The 27,887-nt window shown below is 39.2% G+C and overlaps 1 protein-coding gene across 3 annotated transcripts in view; it reads right to left on the reverse strand.

Moving 5' to 3' along the window:
- The window catches only part of bbs9 (Bardet-Biedl syndrome 9), a 425,985-nt gene that overhangs the window by 19,480 nt on the left and 378,618 nt on the right, over positions 1–27,887 (reverse strand). For all 3 annotated transcript variants that reach the window (XM_051935893.1, XM_051935892.1, XM_051935891.1), the window contains one exon: positions 16,762–16,984. In XM_051935893.1, coding sequence (XP_051791853.1) covers positions 16,762–16,984 — 223 coding nt within the window. The remainder of the gene's footprint in view (positions 1–16,761; positions 16,985–27,887) is intronic.

Raw genomic sequence — 27,887 nt, forward strand, 5'->3', positions numbered from 1 at the left:
GATTGGTTATTGTAGTGATTATTGATTTATTGAGTATTGTGGAGAGGAGGGTGCTTTGTGCACTTATTTATAATAATAAATACTCATTTTGGACTTTTATCTGGTGTCTGACGTCTGGTCTGAGGGTTCAAGGGGTCGACAGTGCCTCTATCTGTTACAGTGGCGTAGTCGGGCAGGATTCTCTGGCCGTCTGTTTGGCAGAGGACCTGTTTATTAAATTTTCTGTTAACAGAGAACCCCGAAAAAACAGCGCCAGGACGCACAGAAAAGCTCACCACACTCAGCGCTGCAAAATAGAAAGCCTCATTAAACATCGGTACGTGATGGGGAAGAAGTCTGGAAGAAAGAATGGGAATAACCCAAAGGAACAGACCTTAAATGACGCCGAGCGGTTATGGACATATTTGACGGGAAGTGAAGAAGACAGAGCAGTGATTGATGCCAAGAGGACCGTTACGGCAGCGGGATGGCTGTTGGGCTTCGGACGTACAGGACAACCTCTATAAACTAAGAGGACGCAATCGGAGTCCGGAGGTATGTGCCACAAAAACGTCCGATTCGCCGGGACCTTATTTTAATTATTTTGCAGGAGCCTGTCTTCTTGATTCTGACGACGAGTCGGAGATATACTTCCCACCTAGGCAAGATGGCCGCAATGACGAGGAGTCTAGCCCATCTAGGAGTCTAAAACTGGGGATCCTATTCAACGAGAATAGTCACGTGGACTATCCCGGAGCAGGCTGGGAACACCTAAAGGACTACAATCGATCATATGACAATGAGGGTCACCTTCCATTTGCCGAAACTGGGAACATGATCTCCCCAGACGGACTACGGGAAGGAGAAGGTCAACATCGGTCCAGAGGTGAGGTCGTCATTTCCCAGACGGAATCGAGTTCCCTGAAGGGGGAGGCAAGCGAAGCAGCGCTAGCCTTAGCTAAAGGTAATGAGGGATATAACTGAACGGTCCGCCTCTAAATTAGAAAAGGCGGATCGCAGTCAGCCAGTGGTGTCACCCCGGCCCTCTAAAATGTGAGACTCCAATTCCCAAAAGCCTCCGCGAAACCCATCAGAGCACGTGCCGACAGCGGACGTGCTCATTGGCTCCCGGCCGGCAGGTAAGGAGAATGAGGAAGTGAACCTACCTCCGGCCGAATTAAATAACTTTGTAGACGTGCGGTAACTCAAGAAATTAATCGAGCCCGTACGGAGTATTTTGCAGATGATGAAGGCGATAAAGAAGATCGTTGGAGATTTAGGAGCGACGGCCGAAGTGCCAATCAAGAAGGTAGATGAGTACCTGCGGCGGTTAGGTCGAGAGCGTCCCGTCTTATATGATTTGGCGGTACAGGTGAGTAATGCCGGTACCATACAGCATACAGGAACGCAGTGTGATCCGGGCCCTGGTTTAATAAGTAGCGGGTGCCAAATCACTGCGTGCCCTACAAAAGAATGTGGGATAATGACAGAAGGGGTGGAGGAAGCACTGATCAATCCAGAACAGCTGGAAAGTGCTGTCTCCCGGAGCGATATGGTGCTGAAGACGCCGCCTCCTTCCAATGCAAAATCAAAGGGCGTTCAGACAGTAAAAGGGCTCTCTTTTGTTAATAGAGAGATCCAAACTGTGGACAAGCCCCAGATTAAAAAAGAGATCCCAAAAGAGAAACGGGGGTCTCCTGATAAAGTAGAAATGGGCGTAAACAGTATAGAGGCGGCTATGGAACCTTCTTCAGCGAGAAAAGGGGCAGAAATCGAGTTCCCCGAGTGTTTCCAGCGTCGCAGAGGGAGAATTCCGGGAGGACAGAGACGGTGTTATGGATGCCGACGGCCGGGCCACATTTGGCACAACTTTCCCTGGAGAGAGGGGGATAAAATGGATCACAATTATGAAATTCCCCCTAGGTTCTCAAGGGAATACCTCAGAAGGCACAGCCAAGGTCCAACCAGAAGACTTCCTGGAGGAAGACATCCCTCGCGGGGCTGGATGCTCCAAATCATAATTCTTCGCTGGGGGGTGGGGGAGTATTGTGGGATATGGCCGGCCATTCATCCCGGCCAATACCCCCAGGCCGCTAGATGGAGCCCTCTTTGCAACGTGGAGATGCCCTGAATTCCAGCAGGGCATCATGGACTATGGAGTTTTAATACACAGCCCTGCTGGATAACGTCAGGGCCGAGAGGGGACGCTGCAGGGAGACACAGACAAGTTTATTTTCCATACAGCCCGGAAGTAAATCTTAGTCATATGGTTGAAAGAAATAAAGTGCTTCCGGGCTGATGAAGAAAAGAAGTTTTTACCTGACCCGGAAGTGACAGAAAGTCACATGGACTGAGGGACAGAAACACTTCTGGGTCACGGACTATAAAAGGATTGTGGGAGATCCCAGATGGCGAGCTGAGCTGGGAGGAAGGGTGGCCAAATGTCAGGGAGTGGAGGATTGTGTATTGATTATTGATTGATTATTTATTATATAAGTATTGTGGAGTGTAGGTGCTTTGTGCACTTTATTAGTGTCCGAATAAATAATTATTGGACTTTTATCTGGTATATGACGCCTGGTCTGAGGGTTCAAGGGGTCAACAGTGCCTCTATAGGTTACAATATATATATATATATATATATATTTTGTGGAGCATGGCCCGGACACAGACAGGCGGACACCGATAGTTCACCCAACACACGTTTATTATACATGACTATATTGTAAAGTAAGTGCACACAACCCCAAAACTCCCCCAAAGTCCAGGCCCCTACAATGCCATGCCTCTCTCTTCAGGCCGCCTCCTTTCCTCTCCTCCCGAGCTCCGCCTCTGATCCTCCCAACACAAGCCATCGAATGGAAGGAGGCTGCCCCTTTTATACACACCCGGACGTGCTCCAGGTGCCTCCTAATTAGCTTCCGCCGGCACTCCCCAGTGTGGCAAAAGTACCAGCTGCGCACCCAGAAGCACCCCAGGTGTCCTTGGTCTTCTTCTCCCAGCACTTCCGGGTGTGGCGGAAGTGCTAAGGGCCAGAGCTCCTCAGGCATTGGGTGCCCCCTGGCGGTGACCACGGTCCTCCTGGGCGTCCCGGCTGGGTACCACCTCCAGCCACTGTCCTTCTGTCCATCTGTCCTTCCTATGCTTGATGATTACCATTGGTTTTGACCTTGTAGTTTTTTGCGGCAGGCTGGGGTCATCGTAAGAGAGATGCCTGTAGGTTATTAGTTACTCTACCCATGCACTGCGGAAAGAGTCTACATGAGGTTTTGGGGGAATGGTGCATGAGCGTTTTAGTGTAGAACACAGGAGTTAGTTTTGTTATCTTACAGATTGCTTTAGCTCAGCACACGTATGATGATTCAATAGTGACTTGTTCCAAGTTCATTTATACAGTGGGTATAGAAAAGAATCACCCCCTTCAAAATATTCCCATTTTTTTTGCTTTACAGCCTTAAATGAAAACACACAAACCAATATTTTTTCCAGCTTTACTTACTCAATGCAATCTATAACATTCAAGTGAAAGATACAGTTCAGAAGAATTTAAAAAAATAAAAAGCAAGAAATACTGAGATTAATAAAGGATCACACCCCTCCTAAACAATATTTGTAAACTCAATTAGGTGTAAGTAACCACCATTTCCATTGCAGACCATGGTTACTGGCTTACACCTGTGATCAATTGTAATCAGTGTGATTAGTGAAGCATAAAAACAGCTGTTCCTGGAGCATTCCCTTGCTTGGTAGTGCAACTGACAGCAAACAACTGTCTACGGGTGGCAAGCCACTTCCAAAAGATCTAGGGATAGAGTTGTGGACAGACATAAGGCAGGAGATACAAAAAAATCTCAAAGGCTTTATCAATCCCAAGGAGCACCCATAAGAAGTAGCAAGTGTTTGGTACTACTAGGTCCCTTCCTGGATCCGGCCATCCCTCCAAACTGGATGGAACAGCAAGGAGGAAAATGGTAAGAGAGGCTACCAAGAGACCAATGACCCCTAAGAAGGAGTTACAGGATTATATGGCAAAGAGTGGTCATTGTGTGCATGTGACAATAATTTCACAAGTGTTCCACAATTGTGGCTTGTTCAGGAGGGTCGCAAGGAAAAAGCCACTTCTCAAGAAAGGCCACATTAAGGCTCGTTTGAGCTTTGCCAGAATGCACCTTGAAGATTCTGATGCCAAGTGGAAAAGGGTCTTATGTTGGTCTCGTCCGTTGCGGGAGATGGATGTCTGAAGCTGAGCTCCATTAGCAGCAGTGTTATTATTTCTTATTTTCCCGAAGGTATCCTGTATTTATCCAACCTGAGGGTTCTATTACAGTACAGTGCATCCAGAAAGTATTCACAGCGCATCACTTTTTCCACATTTTGTTATGTTACAGCCTTATTCCAAAATGGATTAAATTCATTTTTTTCCTCAGAATTCTACACACAACACCCCATAATGACAACGTGAAAAAAGTTTACTTGAGATTTTTGCAAATTTATTAAAAATAAAAAAACTGAGAAAATGAGAGGATAAGTGAGAAGACAAGTGAGAAGCTGCAGCGGGTGCTGCTGTGGCGGGAGAAACACATATATAATTGCTTTGAGGTGGCCTTTAAATGTATGCTGGAAAAAATTGAGGAGCACATTCAGGAAAATGCGTCTAAATTGAGCACATTTGCCGATCAGCTGGAGGATGTTAAGCAGACATTCACGACTCGAATTGAAACAGCTGAAAATCTAGCATCCACCGCTGATGGAAAAGCAACAACTGCGAATTCCGAATGCAAAAAACTCGGAGACTGACTTGCTGCTCTGGAAGATGGATGCAGAAGGAATAATATTAGAATTGAAGGTCTACCTGAGAATCGCGAAAAGTCCAAACCCAGTGAAATTTGTAGCTGAACTGTTCTCCAAAATAATTGGAGAGGACTTTAAATCAGACACCGAGATAGGGGATCGAACAACTCTAAGCATAGGACTTTTATTGTGCGCTTCGAGAAGTTACAATCTAAGTTAAATGTAAAGTCACTTCTCAGACAGAAACAAGAGATTATGTTTGAAAATAACCTAATTCGTATTTTCCCTGACTTCTCACCCTCAACAGCTGCTAAGCATGCATCTTTTTATATTAAACAGCGCTTACGAAAAGCCGATATCAGATACAGCCTCTTGTATCCTGCCAAACTGAAAGTGGAGATTCAAGGCAAACATTACATATTTACCAGTAGAGAGGAAGCAGATAAAGAGAAGAAAGCTGATCCAGACACTTTCCTGAAATAAGACCGTGAGTCGCACCCTGTCATGGCATCGTAATGAAGATATCACCGGCTGTCTGATCCGCTTGCAATAATATTGGTACTGTAATTATACATCCTTTTCCCTTCATGGTCACTATCTGTTTTAATCTTAATTAAAATTATACACGTTTATGTCTGTATGTGTGGAAGAAATTAAATTAGTAACCCTTTTCTTTTTTTTTTTTTTTTACTATTCTAAAGGAGATTGTTTAATGCCATTACCTGGGTTTACTATCTTAACATTTCGAGAATGTTGAAGATTTTCTTTTTTTTTTGTTATGCTTGTAGTATTTAGACTGTATTGGCAATAGATATCTCTATTTTAATTCACATACACCGCTGTTGGGGGCTTGTTTTGTTTAAGACGTGCTCTGTCTCTAGGTATGTCAGAGGACTTGGACTTTGTGAAGTGTGGTTCTGCCTCACGTGGGGAGGCAAAGCGGGGGAAGCGTGGGGGGTGTGTGACCAGGGAGGGGAAGAAATAAAGCAAGCTATATCTAATCTATTCTTTTAATCCTTATAATTATAATTACCAACGTAACAATAGACTGCATGGAAAAAGGTCTTATGGTCAGATGAGACCAAAATCGAACTATTTGGCCTCAATATCAAACGGTACACCTGGCGGAAATCCAATGCAGCTTACCATCCACAACACACCATACCTACAGGACAGCATGGAGGTGGCAGCATCCTGTTATGGGGGTGTTTCTCTGCCGCAGGGCCTGAGGCTCTCGTTAGGGTAGAAAGAAAAATGGATGGGGCAAAATCCCACCAAATTCTTGAGGAAAACCTGCTACCCTCTGCCAGAAAGTTGAAGATGGGCAGAATGTTCACCTTTCAACACGACAACAACCCGAAGCACACAGCAAAATTGACCACACAGTGGCTGAAGGAGAAAAAAGTGAATGTCCTTGTTTGGCCCAGTCAGAGCCCAGACCTAAATCCCATAGAAAATCAGTGGAAAGATTTGAAGATAGCAGTCCACCAATGCTCACCATCCAATTCGACAGAACTTGAACAGTTCTGTAAAGAAGAGGGGGCAAATATTGCTCAATCAAAAAGTGAATGTCCTCGTGTGGCCCAGTCAGAGCCCAGACCTAAATCCCATAGAAAATCAGTGGAAAGATTTAAAGATAGCAGTCCACCAATGCTCACCATCCAATTCGACAGAACTTGAACAGTTCTGTAAAGAAGAGGGGGCAAATATTGCTCAATCTAGATGTGCAAAGCTGATAGAGAAGTATCCCAAAAGATTCAAGGCTGTCAATAAAGCAAAAGGTGGTGCAACAAAATGACATTGGGGGGTAATCCTTTATTAATCTGAGTATGTTGTGTTTTTGAATTTTTATAATTTTTCTGAACTGTAGCTGTGACATCTTTCACTTGGATGTTATAGGTTGCATTGAGTAAGTAAAGCTGGGAAGAAATATTTTTTGTGTGTGTGTTTTCATTTAAGGCTGTAAAGCAAAAAAAAAAGGGAATATTTCGAAGGAGGTGATTCTTTTCTATACCCACTGTAATTGCTACAAATCATGATGCCATATTGGCACAAAACACTAACATTAGATCTTCCTCAGAAAACGGATTTGAATAAATGTCTTCCAACAGGAAACTAGAAGTTACTAGTTACATTTACACATTTAAACATGGCGACCTTCGTTGTTCTCTTTCTATCATCTTATGAACAAAAAAAAAAGCAACTCAGCATGCTTTACAGAAAAAAATGTTTTTGTTGTTGCTTGGTTTTAAAAAAAAAGTAAGGAAATGCTTTGATATATAGTGCAATTAGTACATTCCTCTTTCCCGCAAGCTGTGGTTGAAGTGGAACCTTTCAGTTGGTTATTACTTTTACATGACAGGGTGAGGGGCTCTTCCTTGGAATATACAAGGTGCACGTGTATATTAGTATATGATATTGACAGGAGGGGGGAGCCAAAGAAGCACTGAGTGTCACTGGTACTAGCCCACTTCAGGTACTGCCCACAAGACCAAACAAGCACCACCATGCTGCCACTTTCCATGTCTGGCAACTGAATCTCACTGCATAGGTTATATAAAATATAACCGGCAGCTTCAGCTACCCAGGATAAGCAGGTTAAGAAAACGGGTGGTGAACAAAAAATATTGTTATGCTTTTGACAAAATACATTAGCCCTGGGATCAGTCACCCACCATATGAACTGACATTCCATCATACAAGTGAGTGGCTTCAGGGGAACCTTTAAATGGGCAAACCAGCCATAGTCTCAAAAAAATTCCAACTTGAGTGGACAGTAGTGAGCGATCATTTTAAGTATAGTGAGCTACCTAAAAGAGCGCTGTAAAGAGTGAGAAATCATGGGCACCGCAGCAGCACATATCTGAGCTCTTCCCATTCAAACTTCTTCAGTGACATACCGATCAGGCTACATTCTCTCAGCTAAAGTGCACTCCTGCTAAATTAACTAAAGTCAGGAATGTCATCTGCCTCCTGCTGTGAAAATGAGTGCAAGATTAAAAAAGAAAAAAATGATGGCTATAGTTTATTGCTTTGAGAAAATTTCTGCAAATATGTGGAACCAATTTAAAATGTTTATTTTCATTGATAATGTGCCCAGCCTATCAGCAATAGACAATATCATTGACTACTGGCTCAGTCCTAATAGGAAGTAATTTTCTGTGGTGCCAATTGTTTTTAATGTCAATAGTTTTTTTTGATAATTTTGAATTTTTGTTGTCCAGCACTGTTTAAAGCTGGACAGGTTGCTTATTTTTAAAAATGTCTTTAATATTCAACTTTACACAGTAATTTACTTCCATAAGATTTCATTTCATGTTCACTGACAATAAGTGCTTTTAATTCATCTTCTGTAGTGCAACAGTTACCCAGTTTAATACAAAAGAGTAAGAAAGACAAAATAAGCCTAACCAACTATTGAGTGTTTAAAAATAGTATGCAGAGAAATAAAACATGACAACGCAGACTGTAACCATTCGATGACACTCACATCACCACTACTTTGATGAGCCATCATTAGGCAATGGCATGTTACACGTGTGAAGCAGGGATCAGCAGTACTAAGAAATTTCACAGTTGGTTTCAAAACTTTCTGAAGGAAGGAAAAAAAATTAAGCAATGCAGTAACTAAGCTTAAACTGATTTCCAGGTGCAAGTGAAAAAGTAGCACAAACAAACCCAAGGAAGTCAAGTGTGTACATGCCCTCTGTAAGGAATGCCTGATTAAGGTAGTATTCAAAATATAAGACACTATATAAATATAAATGCAGCATCTATCTATAAAAGCACCTGGCCACTACACTCTACACTGCCACTCTCTTTCAAAACCTGAGTGCATTACTAAAAACCACTGTGGAGTGGAACATAGCCAGCATTGCACTTGATTCCAGATGTCAGGGTTTAAACAGTAGTGAACTCCAGCTATCAGATTCGCCAAATTTACTCTCTGTAATTGGGAGTCAATGGGCCTTAACCACTAATCCCACCTCTGCATCTAGGCAAACTGCAAAAACAAAAGAGCAGTCAGGAAACTATAGACGTCTGTCAATAACTTCTAATATCCCAGAACAACAAGTCTGACCAAGGGAGAGAACTTTGTCTCTACTCCCAATAAGTGCCATCAGGAAGCCTGAAATTCTGGGGCAAGGAGGAGGTTCATTACTACATGTTCATCTCTCCCCCAGACTGGCTTTCTCCCATACCACACTGAAAGAATTGCTGGCATTAAGCAGCCTTAGACAAAATTAAGGAGTTAAAAAGCCAACTGGCTTATCATGAGTGCCGTCAGCAGTTCCAGTGGAAGCAAAACGGCAAAAAGACATTTAATTACATACAAGAAAGGAAGAAACAATCAACAGCAGTTCACTTACGTAGAAAAGATAAGAAGCAGAAGGTGTTATCATGTCGCCCTCATGATGTCCGATTAGAAAGGCTAGTAGGAAAATAAGCCTGCTGCTAGCGTAGTTTTTTCATCTAGGAACTTGCAGCTTAATGACATCTAAGTGCTGGCATAATGGACAAATGACACATGGGCCAAAGGCTGAAAGTTAGTGGTGTAGGTAGTGAACAGTAGAATGTCCAAGTTGAACTTCTGGGAAGATTAATATAATATACAGACACAAATGAAAATATAATATGGTCAAGTCAGTTGTGAGCACGCTTCAGAACAATTTGGGGTTAAGGCTTCTCAGCAATGCATCAAGGCCACAATATACATTTGGAACCTCCACTTCTACAGATTCTACAAACCATGGATCAAAACTACTAAAAAAAAATTCCAGAGAGCTCCAAAAAAGCAAAACATGAATTTGCCACATACAAATGAAGTGAAGTATAGGCATATGTTGTGGTTGACACTGTGCAGAGAAGGTGGGGTCTGACACAGAGAGAGATCAGCCAACCTACGTGCGGCTGACAAAGGAGCCTTCCATTCATCTCATGCCACAGAGAGCTAACCTCCAAGACATTTTCACAGATCCTCAGTCTCTCTCCAGGACTTGTTGTTTGAGCATTGTTTGCCTCATGTCTCGTTGGTTCACTACTTGTGTTGTGTGCACCCTCTGTTTCATGTAAAAATGGTTTCTAAAAAGCACTTAAGTAGTCAAGACAATATCTCAGTGGCTAAGAGGGAATATAAAGTGCTATCTCTTGACAAGAAAATAGAAATCTTAGATCTTTTGAAAATTGGCATGTCGCTTCCTGAAGTCATTATTCCTGAAAACATTAAAGCATAAAAACTAAGTACATAGCATTTACATGTATCAGGTATTACAACTAATCTAGAGGTGATTTAAAGTATAGGGAGGATGTACATAGGTTATATGAAAATGTAAGTGTTTTCATATAAGGGGCTTGAGCATTCACAGATTTTGGTATCAGCAGGGGGTCCTGGAACCAATCCCCATGGATATGGAGGACCAGTTGTATAGGACCCACTGCACTGGAAAAAGCAGCAGATACTTTCACATGACTGAAAAAAGGTTGCTAAATTCATTATCCGTTGTAGGAATCCTATTTTAATGTGAATGGTGTCCTAAAAAACTAAGGCAAAAGAGATAAGTAATGCAGTGGCAGGGATTCAGAACAAACCCAGAGGGAACCAGTTTACCAGGAAGTATATTACATGGCAGGTCTCTAAAGGGCAAAAGGCACAATAAAAGGAAGAACTGAGATGTAAGCTTCTTTGTGGCATTTAAGAGGTTGTTGCTGGGTTCTTCAGCAAATACATGCACCACTTCTGAAGGACACTTCAGGAAAGTAACTGGGAATACACTGTGTGACAGTGATGAGCTGCAAACATGACTCGCAAGAGGTCTTCTGCGAAAAGGAGCCAAAACATAGACAGGGAGAAAGAAACAGAACTGTTGACTTCTAGAGGCTTATTGGGTACAGATGTGGCCTCAGGCATGGGAAGCCAAATTAATAAACCGACAGACAATGTGGTGGGATGTAACCAGTAGCCTTCTCATGAAGCTATGATGCAGGTGGAGCTGGTCTCACAGACGATAAGATTCTTGCTAATATGACAAATGGGAGACACACTGCCAACATTACAGAGCTATGACAGACAGTTTGATGGGTAAGGAGCCATCAGCCACCTCCTGGGAGTATTCTGGGAAGGTACACTTGCAGTTATGTAAGGGCTGTGGTGAAGAAAGATCTATGTTTAGAGGCTAAAATGCAGTCAGAAGCGGGTGATATCATGGTGGTAAATAAAAGCAGCGTGAAGCCCACTTAATCACAAGTGAGATAAGAATTTCAGTCTGTAGTCACCTTATGTGGATGGGAAACAGAAAAAGGTGACATCATATGCTAAAAGTAGATAGCCGGCTGTTGAGCTGCAGCATTCCGAAACCGAGGTCAAGCGGTTCCAAATGTTTATCTATCATTAAGTGGATTTCTCATATTGGGAGCCAGAAAAACAGCCTACAGAGGTAGGTGACTTACTAAAAGAAGGTGGCACTGACACCTACAGAGTCTCCTATCCTCAATCAAATTCTTGTATTACCTGTTTTACTTTTATCACAGTTCATCTCATTATACATATTGTCTCTAACACAGACCCCAAACCGGAAGAAAAAAGCTGCCCAAAACATCATTTTTCACCTTGACATAATTGATTATGAATGATACTAGCATCCAGCTACAAAAACATGCCTAATATTTTTTTTTCACTTTGCAAAAGTTTCCTTCAAAAAAAAAAACACAATAATAGATTAACATTGATTACATTTAAATTTGAGTGCAGAAAATTGTAAACTTAATTTCTAAAATGAAATCGACAATCTACCTCTTAACCACAATTTCAACCATACTATTGAGAAAAGAAAAAAAAACCTTCTTTAAAGCATTGCTAAGATGGGGTGGCCCCTAAAATGGACAATTGGCTCATTGATTATGAAGCACAATTATATACCCATTTCTTAATATTCTAATTTATCTTCAAATTATCTGTAGAGATGATATCTAACTTCACATATAAAGCTATGAGTGGCTTTGTTTATATTTATCCTAACTATATTAAATTACAACCCAGCACATAACAGTATAAAGAATGTGTGGTTCCCAAAAATACTGCAATTAAAATAATTTAAATGGTAGAATCTTTAGGTACAGAGTTCACAATCTCTCAAATAATTTACAAGAAATGCACCAGCAGCCTGGACATTTAAATCAACGCCAAAGACACATTACTTTAGTATAATATACTCTTGTCAGAGTTGTTTGTGTTGTTGTTCATATTGTATTAATATCTTACTTTTTTGTCCTGAGCAGAGTTCTTAAACTATGGGTTGGGTTGAGTGTTGTCTGAATTTGGGTCACATAGAGTTGTGATTTACAATAGTACTCAATGGGAAAGGGTTGCATACAGTTTGTGGAGTGTACTGTGATGGGTCACAGCGTTTACTGTAATCAAACGTCACTGCTGCGCTATGACCTGCGTTGGTGATTCTCTAAGGGGGACCTCCTCTCAGGATAATGTTTGGCAGCAATTCATCAAGGGGGACTGCAAAGCCAAAAGGATAATGGTCATCGATGATTCTGGTCTTGAATACAAAAAATAGGCAAAAAAATAACCACAGGTGTAGACTATAGCTGTGAGAAACCTTTTCCCAGACGTGTTTATAATATGTTGGACTCAGATTAAATACTACTGTGTTAAACACCACCAAATAAGAAATATTCCATTTACACTGTAAAAGGAGGGGGCACTGACATAGCAAAATTCCACAAACAGAATATTGTCTTGGAGGAAAACATATCAAAAGGGTAGTGTTTACTACAATAAAGAACACAAAATACAAGGGAAATAAAACACATCTGGCTCACCAGGTTGGCTGCAATTCACCTCTTAACCGGTCTAAACAGCCTCTTCCAGAGGCCCAAATCAAAGTACCACCAGACCTCTCTATCACGTCCCTCACAACTCATCTCTTATCTTTATCCATCTGCTGACTCAAAATTCAATTACATACTGGTTTAACACGTCTTTAAACCCCCTATTGGGTATTGCAAGTGACAACCCAAACCAAACTCACCTAAAAGAGCCCAAAAGCACCTAAAAAAGCCCAAGTCTGGTATCCCTGCAGCTCTGACCCTTACGTAGCTTTACAGTGCCTAGACTTCAGGCAGCCTTCCAGTAGCCTCCCTTAAACAGTAACTTAGTCTCAGCTCCTTTTCAGGACTGAATTCTGCCAACTAACATAGATTTGTAAATGGCCACCCACCAGTTTCTACATTTAAATGGGCAATGCAGTCTTCCTTCTCTTAGCTTGATACCATGCACTACATTTTATTTATCAGTAAGTACTACCATAAATCCTTGGTGGATTCTTTTGCCTTCTAGGGTAGTATAGTGTATTCTTGGAACCTGCCCTTCAGAAACCTGGAACATGGACACATTTGTTGGTACCCTTACAGCTCACTGAAAAGTGCTGTATGCCTCCTGAAAAGTGATTAAATGAAAAGCATTTGTCCCATGTATGCCTACGATGTCATGAAATAAAGCAAAACAAGTATGAAAAAGAGATCAAGTATTGCTTATTCGACAAATGGATTTGAGTGATTTTTCAAATTGGCTGTTTTCTTTAATTAGTTATTACACATACTTCCAACCACGCAATCAGTCATTCAGCCTATTTAAATGGATAAAAGTAGTCACTCTGCTGTTTGGTATCATCATGTGTTCCACACTGAACATGGACCAGAGAAAGAAAAAGAGATCAGAAAGAAAATTATAGACAAGCATGTTAAAAGCAAAGCCTACGAGACCATCTTCAAATAGCTTGAATTTCCTGCAACAACAGTGGCAAATATATTATTAAGAAGTGTAAAGTCCATGGGACTGTAGCCAACCTCCCTAGACATGGCCACAAGAGGAAAATCAACCCCAGAATGGGAAGAAGGATAGTGAGAATGGTAGACAAAGACAGCTTCCAAAGGGATATAAGCTGAACTCCAAGATCAAGGTTCATCAGATCTCACCATCCATTCCTGTAATTTTGGAGACTATCAGAAAGTATCAATAGGTGGGTTTAAAGGCTATGATAAATTTTTCTTAAAGATCTCACAATTAAGACATCCTTTCTCCAAAGAATTCCATTGTAACTGGGGTCAGTTGTTTACAATGTAGTATACTATTCAATGCACAGGAAGGGTGTTATGTTGTCAATCAGACTCTGTTCTCAGGGGTTTATTTTCTCCAGCATTTGAAACAACTGCAAAATGTGTTTTTCTCTTGTTCACTCCCAGCTAGCCTCACTGTACTTTCTCACACCACCATTAGGAAGCCTAGGAAAATTTCTTGTCAGGCTACATATAAGCTCTTGAATAAGGAACCCTTGTGCGCATAAAACGCATATATTTTTTACATTGAGACCTTACCTAATTAAATCAGAGTTCTTTTTTTTAACTACATATGTAAAGGCACCCAAAAGCAATGGTTCAATTTAGATAAAAAACTAGCACAGAAAAGTAGTATGGTTAGCAGTGACATGAGCTATGCTATACATGGCCAGCCTGTCCCATAACAGCAGTAATGATTCTTGGGATCTGGGTTTTCCACCAGCTTAATACTAGACCGGTGACATCACTAGTCTGATCTTTTCAGGTAATTTACATAAAAATAGCTGCATAATTTCATGCTGTGATTTTTTTTCAAAGCACCCACATGAAAGAGTGTTTTTCACTTTCAAAGGATAGAAAAACAGGACTCTTCCCCTTTAAATTCACCATTACAGGGCCATACACTATGCTTGGCATAAAAAGGCAATAATCATACAAAATGGTTTATGGTTCTCTTAAAAAATTCACACGGTCATTACAGCACCTGAAAAATAACTTGATAATGCATTTGTATTACAAAAATCTGGCTGGGTTTTGTATGAGGGGAAACATTCATCTTAGCAGCTTAAAATTTCATAACACATACTAGGCCATACAGAGCAATCATATAGGACAATGGTTTTGCTTATTAGGAAGGGCGCGAGAGACCCACAGGAACATGCATCTCCATTTGCCAACAACTCACTATTTAAGATGTTCAGTACAATACCTATTACTTATCTTTCATTTTAACCAATTACATCTGGACTGGTATTGGCTTAAAATGCCAGAGTCTCATCTTCACCTGAAGCTGATGATAGCAGCATTCATACATTGAGCGGTAAATGTTGTAAAACAGGCAATACTCTAAAACAACAGACCTGCTGAAGGGAAGGTGACATGCTATGGACAGTGTTTTTGTACAACAGCCTTTTTAGGAAAAGGTCCTCCATGCACGGTTCCATTCCATGATGCACAGCTCTCTGTGTCCTCAATACTAAATATTACATGTATAATGCAATTCTGATCCAATTAATTGTTCTTTTGCTCTGATATGTTCTTTGTTGCATGTCAAAAGTTCTAAACATTGGTTTTCATGTAAACTGGATCACTGTTTTCTGGTGCAGATACTTTTTTGTCAAAGTTTGTAAATATTTGTTATATATTGGGCAGCATTTTGCTGATACTGTTTTATATTTATAAATCTGCACAATGCTCTTATTCTGTCCTTTGTGAAAAGCATCAAATTTAAGCCACAAATAAATTAAGGGGGCAGCACGGAGGCGCAATGGTAGTGCTGCTGCCTTGCAGTAAGAAGACTCGGGTTCACTTCCCGAGTCCTCCCTGCGTGGAGTTTGCATGTTCTCCCCGTGTCTGCGTGGGTTTCCTCCGGGGTGCTCTGGTTTCCTCCCACGGTCCAAAGGCATGCAGGTTAAATGGATTGGCGATTCTAAAATTAGCCCTAGTGTGTGCTTGGTGTGTGTGTGTCCGGTGGTGGGTTGGTGCCCTGCCCGGGATTAGTTTCTGCCTTGTGCCCTGTGTTGGCTGGGTTTGGCTCCAGCAGACCCCCGTGACCCTGTGTTTGGATTCAGCGGGTTGGAAAATGGATGGATGGAAGGATATAAAATAAGGAAACTTCTCTTGAGCCCCACTGCTTGCCACATTAACACTGTCACTCCAAACTTCATGATCAGTCTCCTCAGCTCTGTAACTCATGCACTCACACTTATTTTCTATTCTTGCTATTTGTGCTGCTTTCTAAACTTATTTTCTCTTATTAAGTATATCCATCATTACATTGTTTCTCACCAACCATTCACTAAAATATATTCCAGAATTACAGTGGGAGCATCAAAGTTATTAAATAAAAAACTAGCATTGACATATTAACATTGAATAAGTAGAATAAGGCCAATGAGCACTGAAGCGAGAAGGCATTGTAAGTGAAAGGAAAAAAACAAGATTAGAAGAGGGAGAAATAAATGCAGAAATACCAATATGTTCTACTAGTGGTGAGTAACAGTCTGGAAAACAGCTCACTTTCCCAAAAGGTGGACATTTTGTTTGGAATTAATGAACCATTAAAGAATTAAAAGCTAAGCAAATGGATGAGTGAGAGAGAAAGAAAGACACAGCGTGAATAAAATGGGGGAGTGGTATAGTGAGCAAGAGGTTCAAGTAGTTACTGTCATAAAATTTTAAGAAACTCAGGTGTGTCTTTTAATGAATCCATTGGCCATGAGAAAATGACCACACAAGTCATCAACAACAAGGAAGCACAAACCAATGCAAGTAAACCATTCAATTCTGCATTTCCTTTGGGGAATTAAAACCTTGTGGAGATTATAGTAAATTATTTCATAGAGAAAAGAAACAGGTACTAATGCTATGCCTAGAAGAGGGCTGGGTGTCATGTAGGTGCAAAAAAAAAAATGTTGTAACATTCTTAAGATAACACTAGTTCTTCTTCTGCCCCCTGTTTAGTCTTTCAGTGGTGAGTGGGCTACTATTTAATCAGGATTTAATGGCTCAGTTTATTATGGTTCCTTTGGGGGTATACAATGGGCTACAGACTAGATATCCCACAGTACCATTTTACAACATGAGCTGTAGGTGGCTTCAGAAAGTAGTACATTTCAGTAGAACTTGATTCATTGTCACACATACCTGGCATGATCACTGGAATTGGTGCACTGCCTTCTGCTGACAGGCATAGCCGCCCTCCCTTGGCCATCCTATCACAAAGGAGACTGATGTGCTTCCTGAGACGCACAGTGTCCCTTGGCAGTGCTAACTGACTGGTAAGGTTCAGAGCCTGCTCTTTAGGACTTCTCGAGAGGCAAGTTCTCAAATGGTGAGTGACAGCTGCATCCACACACTCCTCCCAGCCCTAAACATAAAGACAGAAAAAGAATGAAGGTGGCATATTTGTCTTACAGGTCTAGCAGTACAGCAATAAATAATTAAATAAGGTAATAAATAAGAAATAATATAATTTTACCATAAAAAGTTATGCGATTTTTATTGAATTATAATACAAGTATACCCATAAAAAAGGCATACACATTTTTAATTAAATCACATTTTATAACTTATAATAAGTAGAACATTCTTGCTTTGTTTGCATTTGAAGTTAAATAGGGAAAGTGTGTGAGAATTGCAGAAATGTATTTGTGTTGGAGTTGAGTGGGGGATCGCGTTATTACTTAAAGGCAGTGTAATATATTTGTCTTAAAACAGCTCCCCAATTTTCAATGGAAAGCATGTCCCATTTCCGAATCACAGTTGCTAAAATCTCAACAATCCTCAATCAGACCATCAGCTGTCTACCTTAAGTGAATTGCAGTGTTGTGACAAATTACAAGATTGTTTCATAGTTTTTACACTGAGTCCAAGTCACATATTACAAGTAGCACAAGGTGAGTGTAATTTTGACAGAAAAACCGACCTAAAGAACTCTGAAATAAGAACAAGAGCACCAGGCGAAAGCAAGCAAACAAAGATAATTCTTTTGTACAGAGCCCCTGTGGGGAAATGGTTAATTTTTTTTTTTTTTTAGAATTAATCTGGTGAGCACCAAATACTATCATGTGCATCACGTACTTTCAAATGAGCACCAAGTACTATCAAATGTGCCTATACAACATTTCTTGTTGACAGTTACAACGGGTGCTTTGCAGACCTGGGTTTGAATGTATGCTTTTACAAACTTTCTAATATCCATTTTTGCACAGTGTAACTGTATACATGACATCAAATTGTTAAGCAGTATATTCGGATAACAAGAAATGATGCACAGGTGCATATATTTGGTGTTCACCACATTAATTCCAAAAAAAAAAAAAAAAACATAATATCCCCTCCGGGGCTTAAATAAGTTTATTCTCGCTACTCAAAAAAATGTATTATGTCATTTCGCAAAAGAATTACATTGATTTGCTATTATATGGCCTACTGCAGCCAATAACATTGTTCACATGCATTCTTTGGTCATCTAATCAGGTAAACATTTAGTACAGATTTTTTATCATCGATAAAATGATGGCACAGAACTAGGATTCTTGCCTTATCCCACCAGGGTTTGTATGTTCTCCCTATATATTTGTGGATTCATTGGAATCAGTGAGTGTGCTTAACTATGGATAATGTTCTGCTTTATAAGTGAATTCTGGAAATTTAACAATAAAACTTCCCAATTACCAAAAAAAACAATTAACCCTTCATGTGCTGTGAAGTAAACAACATTCATCCCTTTTTTCCATCGCCAACAAAAGCCTCCAGAGATTCAATGTGTGAATATTAGCCACAGCACTACCAGATCTATGCCTATAGCAAATAAGTAGATTTATACCAAACATGTACTTTACTTCTATATTTCTGTTACTTGATTGCTTGTAGCACACTCTTTCTAAATGGCTGTGTAAAAGAGTCGTGCGAAGAACAGGCATATCATCTACCATGGTTGATTCTTGACTTACACCCAGTGCTGCTGGAATAATTTATGTCTTCTGTGACCCTAAAATGGGCCAATAAAATGTAACCCTCAGTACATGAAGGATGAAAAATATACCTATACAGTACATTTTTTTCATTTCTTGTCATTTTTTTTGCATGTTATGCACATCTTAACCTCTCCCTCAATAGCAGTTAATGGAAGACCAGAGCACCAACCTGCATGATGAGATTAACCGCAGCAACAGTATCTTGGAAAAATAATGCAATAATTATTTCAAATTAATGCAATTTTTTTATTGGGTGGCAGGCATAAGCTTCTGTAGGGGCTCCATAACTCTGCAGTGTGAACCCTTTGAAAATTCACAATGATTTCATAAATTGTTTCTGTTCACTTCAGGACTCGATGACACAATTCCTTGACCATTTGCATTTATTACTAAGTGGTAAATAGACAACCCATTGTAGGGTTGTGCTATCTTTAGTATTTAGGACACAGTAACACCCATTAGCAAAATGAAGAGTGAATTTAAATATCCAGCAAACATTTTCTTGGGAGAATGAGATTTGCACAGAATATGTATACCATGGTTAGAATCAAACCAAATTGCATACTCGTTGTAAAGCTTACATTTTCTGAACTTGACAAACATGTTCAAGACATCAAGAAACATTTTCCAAAAGGTTGGTCTGCATGTTAAATGTCAGTATTCATGTAGTGCTTTGACTTATTAGCTAATGACCTTGCTGGCTCTGAAACAAACTCAACATGAAAGTACCAAATATATGTTTAACTGTAGATCAAAGAAATGTCTAATTCATAAAAAAGTACCAATCAATGCTTATTTCATAGTGACTGTAACATGCAGAGAGGGCATGAGCTATATGCCATGTATACAAGTGGAGCAAATTGCTCAGATAAAAGATGAATACAGAGGTCCCAGGCATTTTAGCACAAATGGCAAGCGAAGAAGCACCACACAGTGACCTCTACACTTAATGACTAAAAAGCAAACAATCAAAATTCCACCCAGGAAACAATTTATTTATTTTAGGAGATTAGACGCATGAGCCACAAGGACCAAGAGAGGTTTCCATGAAGAGGATAAAGAAGCATTGTTCACCTTTACAGCACTAAAACATTCCAAAAAGGAGACTGTATTGTTGCAGGTCTGAGGTGATGACTCGACTCTGGGCTGTTAGCATTGTTGTAGTTAAGACTACCTTTACTAAGTCCAAGATCACAACTAGTTTCAACTGAGTCAGGACCAAGGCTAAGGGGGCTTTGGGGACTGGAGGTTGGGGGGTTAAGGCCAAGTCCAAATGATAGCAAGACAGAGTTACAGCCAAAATAGAGTTCTCTTGAAGACTAAGCCTTAACTTATTAAATAATTATTTGTTAAATAACAAAGTTATTGTCTGTTTTTACCTGCATTTTTATTACGGTACTCTTTAATATTGCTTTTTGTATCAGTATGCTGCTGCTGGAGTATGTGAATTTCCCCTTGCGATTAATAAAGTATCTATCTATCTATCTATCTATCTATCTATCTATCTATCTATCTATCTATCTATCTATCTATCTATCTATCTATCTATCTATCTATCTATCTATCTATCTATCTATCTATCTATCTATCTATCTATCTATCTATCTATCTATCTATCTATCTATCTATCTATCTATCTATCTATCTAGAATTCCAACGATTCCATCCCAAGTTTGCTAATTTTGTGATGGTGTAATTGAGACTCCATTATACTATACCACTGCAGATTAATTAATGGATTTAAGCATGTAAATCACTATGACTAGTTGCTCCCTGATGGGGTTTTACAAACATGGACACCAAAATAGGATTGTGAACATGCAGGTCTAATGTCAAACAAAAAAATCTAATGACACTACAAATTAATGAAACTAACAAATACAACCTCTCTTAACAGTTAATCATTTTCAGTATTTTATAGAGTGATGTATTACACTAAAAATATGTTTTTCTTAGAAGATCATGTTGCACTTGCACTTGTAATAATAAAAAAACAAAGTTAAACAACACTGTAGGATCAAATTAGTCTGTATAATTTATTTCACCAGGCATCACACTCAGCACTGTCTACAAATATAATATTATGTAATCCCCGTCCTCGTGAAGTGGGTTATACTGCAGTGAAATAAAACTCCCATTAAGCTGAACTGAAACTTCAGATTTTCAGTCTACTCAATATAAAATTTAATTATAATGTACCACACAAATCCACGGTGTCTTTCTAGTATGTTGTACCAAGCTGGTAATCTGGTAAATAATAAGATAAATAATAAAATAATAAGGAAAAAGGTTGCAAAACTAAAGCTTTACAAAACACCCCAATCAAGTTAGCACATAAAGCAAAGCATTAAAATCCTGAAACTGCATAAACTAACTTCATCAAAGAATTTAGTTTTTCCAAAGAGTTTGAACCTGTTCTATGCAGCTCTTATAAATTTATCTACTTAACATCTACTATGTTTTATGAATTTTTTCCTTGTTGGTCCACTGTAGGTGCATATCTTTGACCTAAAATGCTAATACTCCTCAGTGTCCTTTAGAGTGCTGCAGTCCACAGTTACACTTGATAAACAGCAAGGAGAACGTTATTTATTGAGAGTCCCTGTTAGTCATTTCATTTTACTTTTCAAACACAATAGTGAAAAACAGAAAAATACTTCATGCATCTTTTTTTAGCAACGAGAGAAAACCAGATTAAAAGAAAAAAGTCAAGCTATTTGCCCATAATCTGAAAAACTGAAAACAAGTAACATATTTTTCAGCCATTCCAATCTTTGCAACTGCCTGCTAATCTAAGTTTACTGAGTCTATCTCGGTGATACAAGTTATGGATCATTACTTTCTTTTAAAGAACAACAAAGTTTATGACTAAATAATAATGAACAATATACTTAAGTAGTTAACCACATTTTTAAGTCTTACTGTATAACATAAAAATCCTAAGGACAAAATTCATTTTCAACTAAACAAAAACCACACTTGCAAGTACACATATCTCTAAGTTCAAGATAGGTCTAAGACAACAGACAAAACATGGCCTCAAATACTACAGCCCTACTGCCAAGCTTATGGGATTTCCATTCTCAGTTACTTGTTCAAACTGATCTTCCACTGCATTAACCTCATCAAAATGAACACCTCCTAAAATGGCCACCCCATGGAAGACTTGCTATAACTATCTCAACACTAAAAGAGAAACATAAGAAACAAAAAAAAATTGACAAACAAGAGGAGACCATTCAGTTCATCAAGCCCATTTGTCTAGCTGTCCCAATATCTTATCCAAATTTTTCTTAAAGGTTGTCAAGGTTTCTACCTCAACTACACATCTCAGTAATTTATTCCAGAGTCCCACAACTCTTTCTGTAAACAAGTGCTTCCTGGCTTCAGTCTTAAATGCACTTTCCATTAATTTCCACTGATTTCCTCCAGTATGTGATTCACCCTTAAGCTGAAAGAATGTTGTTTTATCTACTTCAGCAATGCCTTTGAGGATTTTAAATATCTGGATTAGGTCTCCACTGCTAGAGACTAAACAGGTTTAACTTTTAGAGTGTCTTCAAGTACTGGGATGCAGTTGGTTGCTCTCCTTTGCACAGCTTCATGTGCTTCTATGTCTTTCTTGTACCATTGTGACCAGAACTGCGCACACTACTCCATACTTGAGGTCTTACAAGTGCCTTATATAGTTTGAGCATAACATCCCTTGACTTAAATTCAACACTATTTATGATATAACCTAACATTTCATTTGCCTTTTTAATTGCTTGTATACATTGCTTAGACAATGAAAATGTTGTAGTCAACACACACCCCTAAATCTTTTTTAAAGGTTGCTTCCTAAATGATAGCGTCTCCCAAATTGTATTTATAATTGATGTTCCTTTTGCCCATGTGTACCACTTTGCACTTTTCTACATTAAACTTTTCCAGGGGTTCGCCCAGTTTTGAAGGTTGTCCAGGTCATTTGGAATTCTTTATGCTGCCCTCTCAGTGTCTGCCATCCATCCATCCATCCATCGTCTTCCGCTTATCCGAGGTCGGGTCGTGGGGGCAGCAGCTTGAGTAGAGATACCCAGACTTCCCTCTACCCGGCCACTTCTTCTAGCTCTTCCGGGAGAATCCCGAGTCGTTCCCAGGCCAGCCAGGAGACACAGTCCCTCCAGCGTGTCCTGGGTCTTCCCCGGGGCCTCTTCCCAGTTGGACGTGCCCGGAACACCTAACCAGGGAGGCGTCCACGAGGCATCCTGATCAGATGCCCGAGCCACCTCATCTGACTCCTCTCGATGCAGAGGAACAGCGGCTCTACTCTGAGCCCCTCCCGGATGACTGAGCTTCTCACGCTACCTTTAGTGTCTGTGTCAGTGTCTGCCATCCCTCCAATTTTAGTGTCATCTGCGAATTTGACAAGTTCACTAACTATACCAGAATCACTGTCATTAATATAAATCAGAAAAAGTAATGGCCCAAGGATAGACCCCAAAGTACTTCACTGATGACTTTGCTCCATGTGGAGCATTCTTCTCTTATCTGTACCCTTTGTATCCTGTCAGTTAACCATCTAAAGATCCAGTTTTGTAGGTTATCTCTGATGCCTACAGCTTATTTTTTCCGAATTAATCTTTTGTGTGGGACTGTACCAAATGCTTTTTGAAAGTCAAGGTAAATTATGTCGTATACTTTGTTTATGTCAACTGTTCCGATTGCTTCTTCAAAAAAATCTAAAAGAGTGGTTTGGAAGGACTTTCCTGTCATAAACCCATGCTTGCTGCTATTTAGAATATTATTTTCATTGAGGTAATTTTCTAATTTTTTTCTTATTATAGTTTAAATAATTTTGCATGTCACAGAAGTAAGACTAATTGGTCTGTAATTCCTAGGATTCATTTTGTCTCCCTTTTTGAAGCCTGGAGTCACATTTGCAACTTTCTAAGGGTTTATAGATGACATTTGTCATTTCTTTCAATACAACTGGTAAGATCCCATTAGGTCCAGGGGTTTTATTACACTGAGAGAATTTTCTTTTATTGTCTTTTTACTGGAATAGTACTAAAAATATTGCTTGCTGATCGTTTTGGCTTCTCTTGCAATTTTTAGTTTGGTTTCTATTTTGAAATTTCAAATGCTTTTTTTGATCTCTTGCTGTAGTTTCTGTTATTCATATATGTTAGAAATATCTGTCTTTTTTTTTTTTTTTTTTTTTTTTTTTAATTTTCATGAATGGTAGTTCTGATACAGTGGCTTAAGGTTAGACAGTTAAGTACCTTCACAAAATTGAAAACGAGGTTAGGCTGCACAACACTTACCGCACAATCCCTCAGTCTTCTCTAAGTGCATTTCACAGTTGGTGAGTTTACACTAGGTTGGATCCATAACAAAAAAACTACCACATTAAATGCACACATAAGTGGCTGTGCTTACACACAGTTGAAAATTTATAGAAATAATTTTTCTGTTCAGGATAGTTCTAAATTAGAACATTATTTGGGACACTGACAACCTGTCGTTGATCTAGGTTAAAAAACTCTTAATATATGTTCCAATGGAGCAGTCTTGTTCTAACTGGATAAGCCTGTTCTAACTTGATACCTTTGAGGGGTTACCGAGCAGCTCAAGTATGGTCTATCAAGAAAATGTTCATGACACAGGAAGTTAATTGGTTTATAAAGTCATTACTGTCACATGCACAGTGAAATTCTTACTTGCATTTGCTAATAAACATGCGCACAATACTTAAGATGTGTCGTCACTCTCTGCCACCATGATTGGTGAATATAACAACCTCGCTTTGAAGCATCTGTTTTCCTTACCTGAAAAATTTCAGAACATACTTCTCACAACCTAATACTGTTAGAATTTATGAAGACTCTGATTTTTTTTTAATGACATGTACATTTTGCAAAACACTTTGTGTTGGTGTTGCATAAGATAGACATTCCTTTGTTGTAACTGTCAATAAAAACAAAGGGTGATATTTTGCTGTGAAGGAATGCAAGGAGGACATCGACATACAACAACAACTGAGAGGGAACAATCACTTTGCCCTTCCAGGGAGCCAGTTTCCACACCAACTGAGCTGATATTGTATCTTTCAAAGCAGTATATTTTCAGGATTTATTTTATTAATTTGTTTGATTTATAATAATGTAATATTTTACCTCTGATTGATTTTCGGCATGTTTGTTTATTATGTTTTCAATTGTGTCAGTTTTGAAATGTTTCAGTATTGGAATTATTTTCTGACACCAATGACACTGTTTTATACTGAAGTGTATTGTTTGCAATGGTGTTGGACTCTGCATGGACAGGTAAAAAGTTAGCCTGCCATACTACAATTATTGTGTTTATTATAAAATAAATAGATTCTGCAAATTTAGGAAATGCTTTATCTGGATGTTCCAAGACCAACTTGAATTAGGGTGCATTACAACTATAAATTGGACATTAGGTTAAAATGAAAATGTCTGTACTATAACTAACATCCTGCTTATGAGTGTTGCACTGGAAAAAGCTAGGTTTGTACATTTTGCACATCTAGAATCTCCACTTCAGATATCTGAATGTAGGTTCTAATTCCTCACAATAATACAAAAGCTAAGTTGGCTCTTTTTGGATTCTTGTGTTAACTCAGGGTTTTGGCTTCAGATGTTCATTCATAACAGGCTTTTTTCCCCCCAAGTAAAGGAAATCTTGAAGAGGTCTCCAATACATGATACACTGGGTAGTGTACACTGCCATCTGAGGTTGATCAAATGCTATTGCATCCGACTGATCTGGATTTGAACTTCCACATTATAAATATAGTTTTGATCCAGATCACAACTGATTACACTATGATCCAATTTGGGTCTGAATTAAACAAATATAGAAAGATCTTTAAATATATGAAATGCTTTGTTGTAATTTTTTTTCTATAGCTGTTGCTAAATAAAACTTGGTGTTCATGTTTACATAAAACACTTTCATAGCAATCATAATAAAAAGTTGGTTTAGATTTTTTACAAATTTCAAAAATGTTTGTGGAAACCGCTGTAAACGAGCAGTTAAGTCCACAATGGCCACAAGAGAAAACCATAAAAAACACATTTTCTTATGATCACTAGAACAGATACAGTTCTGCACGTCAATGAGAGAACATGCGCCCAGACATTCCTTACGTGGGCTCTTTGCTGATTAAAAATACAGATTAAGCTTTCTTAGTAAAAGTGTGTCAAAAGTGGGTAAAGCCTTACATAATTCTGTTGTATCAAATAGTGTGGAAACTACTCTAAGCAAAGGCAGTAGGTTTGATTGGGCACATGTAGGCTTTCTAAGACATATAAGCATTGAAAGCACAACAGATCATCATGGAAAGAATGTACTGGAAAGGCTTCCTCTCATATCACAAGAATTTAAGATAATTTCTCTGGTGGCCACCACGTCTCTCCAGTTTCCAAATGCTGGGACATATTGGAAGCTGAAGGGCAGCTGTTTGCTAAGGTTTTCTAACCTGTGGGGCACAAATAAAGATTCAGGCACGATATAGGATTATATATCATACCAATTCTTGCCTGAACATCATCTATTAAAATGCACCAGGGCTCCTGCAACTCATGCCTCATCCCCCAAGGCATCCTGCTTTGTTTCAATGTTGTTTTCTGATTACTGTTAGGATCACATTTAGGCATATAACTTAACAGAGCAAAGGAGTGGTGGCATCTGTAGGGTGTGAACACCTTGGATGGCTGCTTTTAAAAAGCTGCTTGCTGGTCTTATTAAAGTTGCTTATCCACTTGACCTTTACTCCCTTCTTCAGTCATTAAGAGAGTATCCCTCGGCAGTAATGACAGGCCACTGAAGAACAGCTCTTAAGGGCTTTGCTCTTCCTTTCCACATTCCTATTAAATCCAGGCTCACTAGTGACAGCACAACAGCACTGAGCTCCATCTCCACAAGCCAAACAAGGTCATAAAGAGGTCACCCAAGAGGAACGTCTTCAGCAGGGGCAACCTGATAAAGTTTATGTGATGGTAGAATATACATGGTGACATACATAAAACAAGTTGTTTCCTGCAACAAATACCACTTAGGTCATCAAATATTTGATATGAATCAGCCTTCAATGACAGTAGGCACACAGCTTCTTCTTAACTGTACTCTGAGTGGGTAGAGCTTTTGAAACTGTACCTCACATATTGCAAATCTCATACAGTTTTCAAATAATGCTGGTAGGTAGGTTTTATATAGTGTCTTCTGCAATAAAGATTAAGTTAATTTTATATACAGGAGCTCACTTTACAGTAATGCTATATATATTTTATACATAGGTTTCCCAATTAAATTTTGGTAAGATTCCTTCTCTGATAACCTTATCTGCATGAGGTGTAGATTTGTATACGTTGCCTTGAATAATTGAAAATATCTTACATAGAAGTCTCTGTGAAATCTACTTTAGGTCAAACTATGTACCACCTCTGACACATTCTGATTAAAGCAAAAGGGGGACCTAACTTTTAAATGGGCCAAGGGCATTTTGTTGTAGAGAGTGGTTTTTCTGCTCTTGTCAGAAGGGCAAAAACAGGCCATCAGTAGGTTTTCACATACTCCCGTGATATATAGTAAGGAAGTAAATGTTTTGGTGTTTCCTCTTGTCATAAGAAAGCAAACAAACTCACCCATTTCATGCCAGTCTTTTCCAGTACAAGACAGACTGCGATATAAAAATTAGCTTAATACTGAAGTGTATTGTTTGCAATGGTGTTGGACTCTGCAAGGACAGGTAAAAAGTTAGCCTGCCATACTACAATTATTGTGCTTATTATAAAAAAAATAGATTCTGTAAATTTAGGCAATATTCTGTCTGGATGTTCCAAGACCAACTTGAATTAGGGTGCATTACAACTATAAATTGGACATTAGGTTAAAATGAAAATGTCTGTACTATAACTAACAGCCTGCGTATGAGTGTTGCACTGGAAAAAGCGAGGTTTGTACATTTTGCACAACTGGAATCTCCACTTCAGATATCTGAATGTAGGTTCTAATTCCTCACAATTATACAAAAGCTAAGTTGGCCCTTTTTTGGATTCTTGTGTTAACTCAGGTTTTTGGCGTCAGATGTTCATTCATAACACGTTTTTTTCCCTCCAAGTAAAGGAAATCTTGAAGAGATCTCCAATACATGATACACTGGGTAGTGTACACTGCCATCTGAGGCTGATCAAATGCTATTGCATCCAACTGATCTGGATTTGAACTTCCACATTATAAATATAGTTTTGATCCGGATCACAATTGATTACACTATGATAC

Source organism: Erpetoichthys calabaricus, chromosome 13, assembly GCF_900747795.2.
Source record: "Erpetoichthys calabaricus chromosome 13, fErpCal1.3, whole genome shotgun sequence".
Taxonomy (NCBI): Eukaryota; Metazoa; Chordata; class Cladistia; order Polypteriformes; family Polypteridae; genus Erpetoichthys; species Erpetoichthys calabaricus.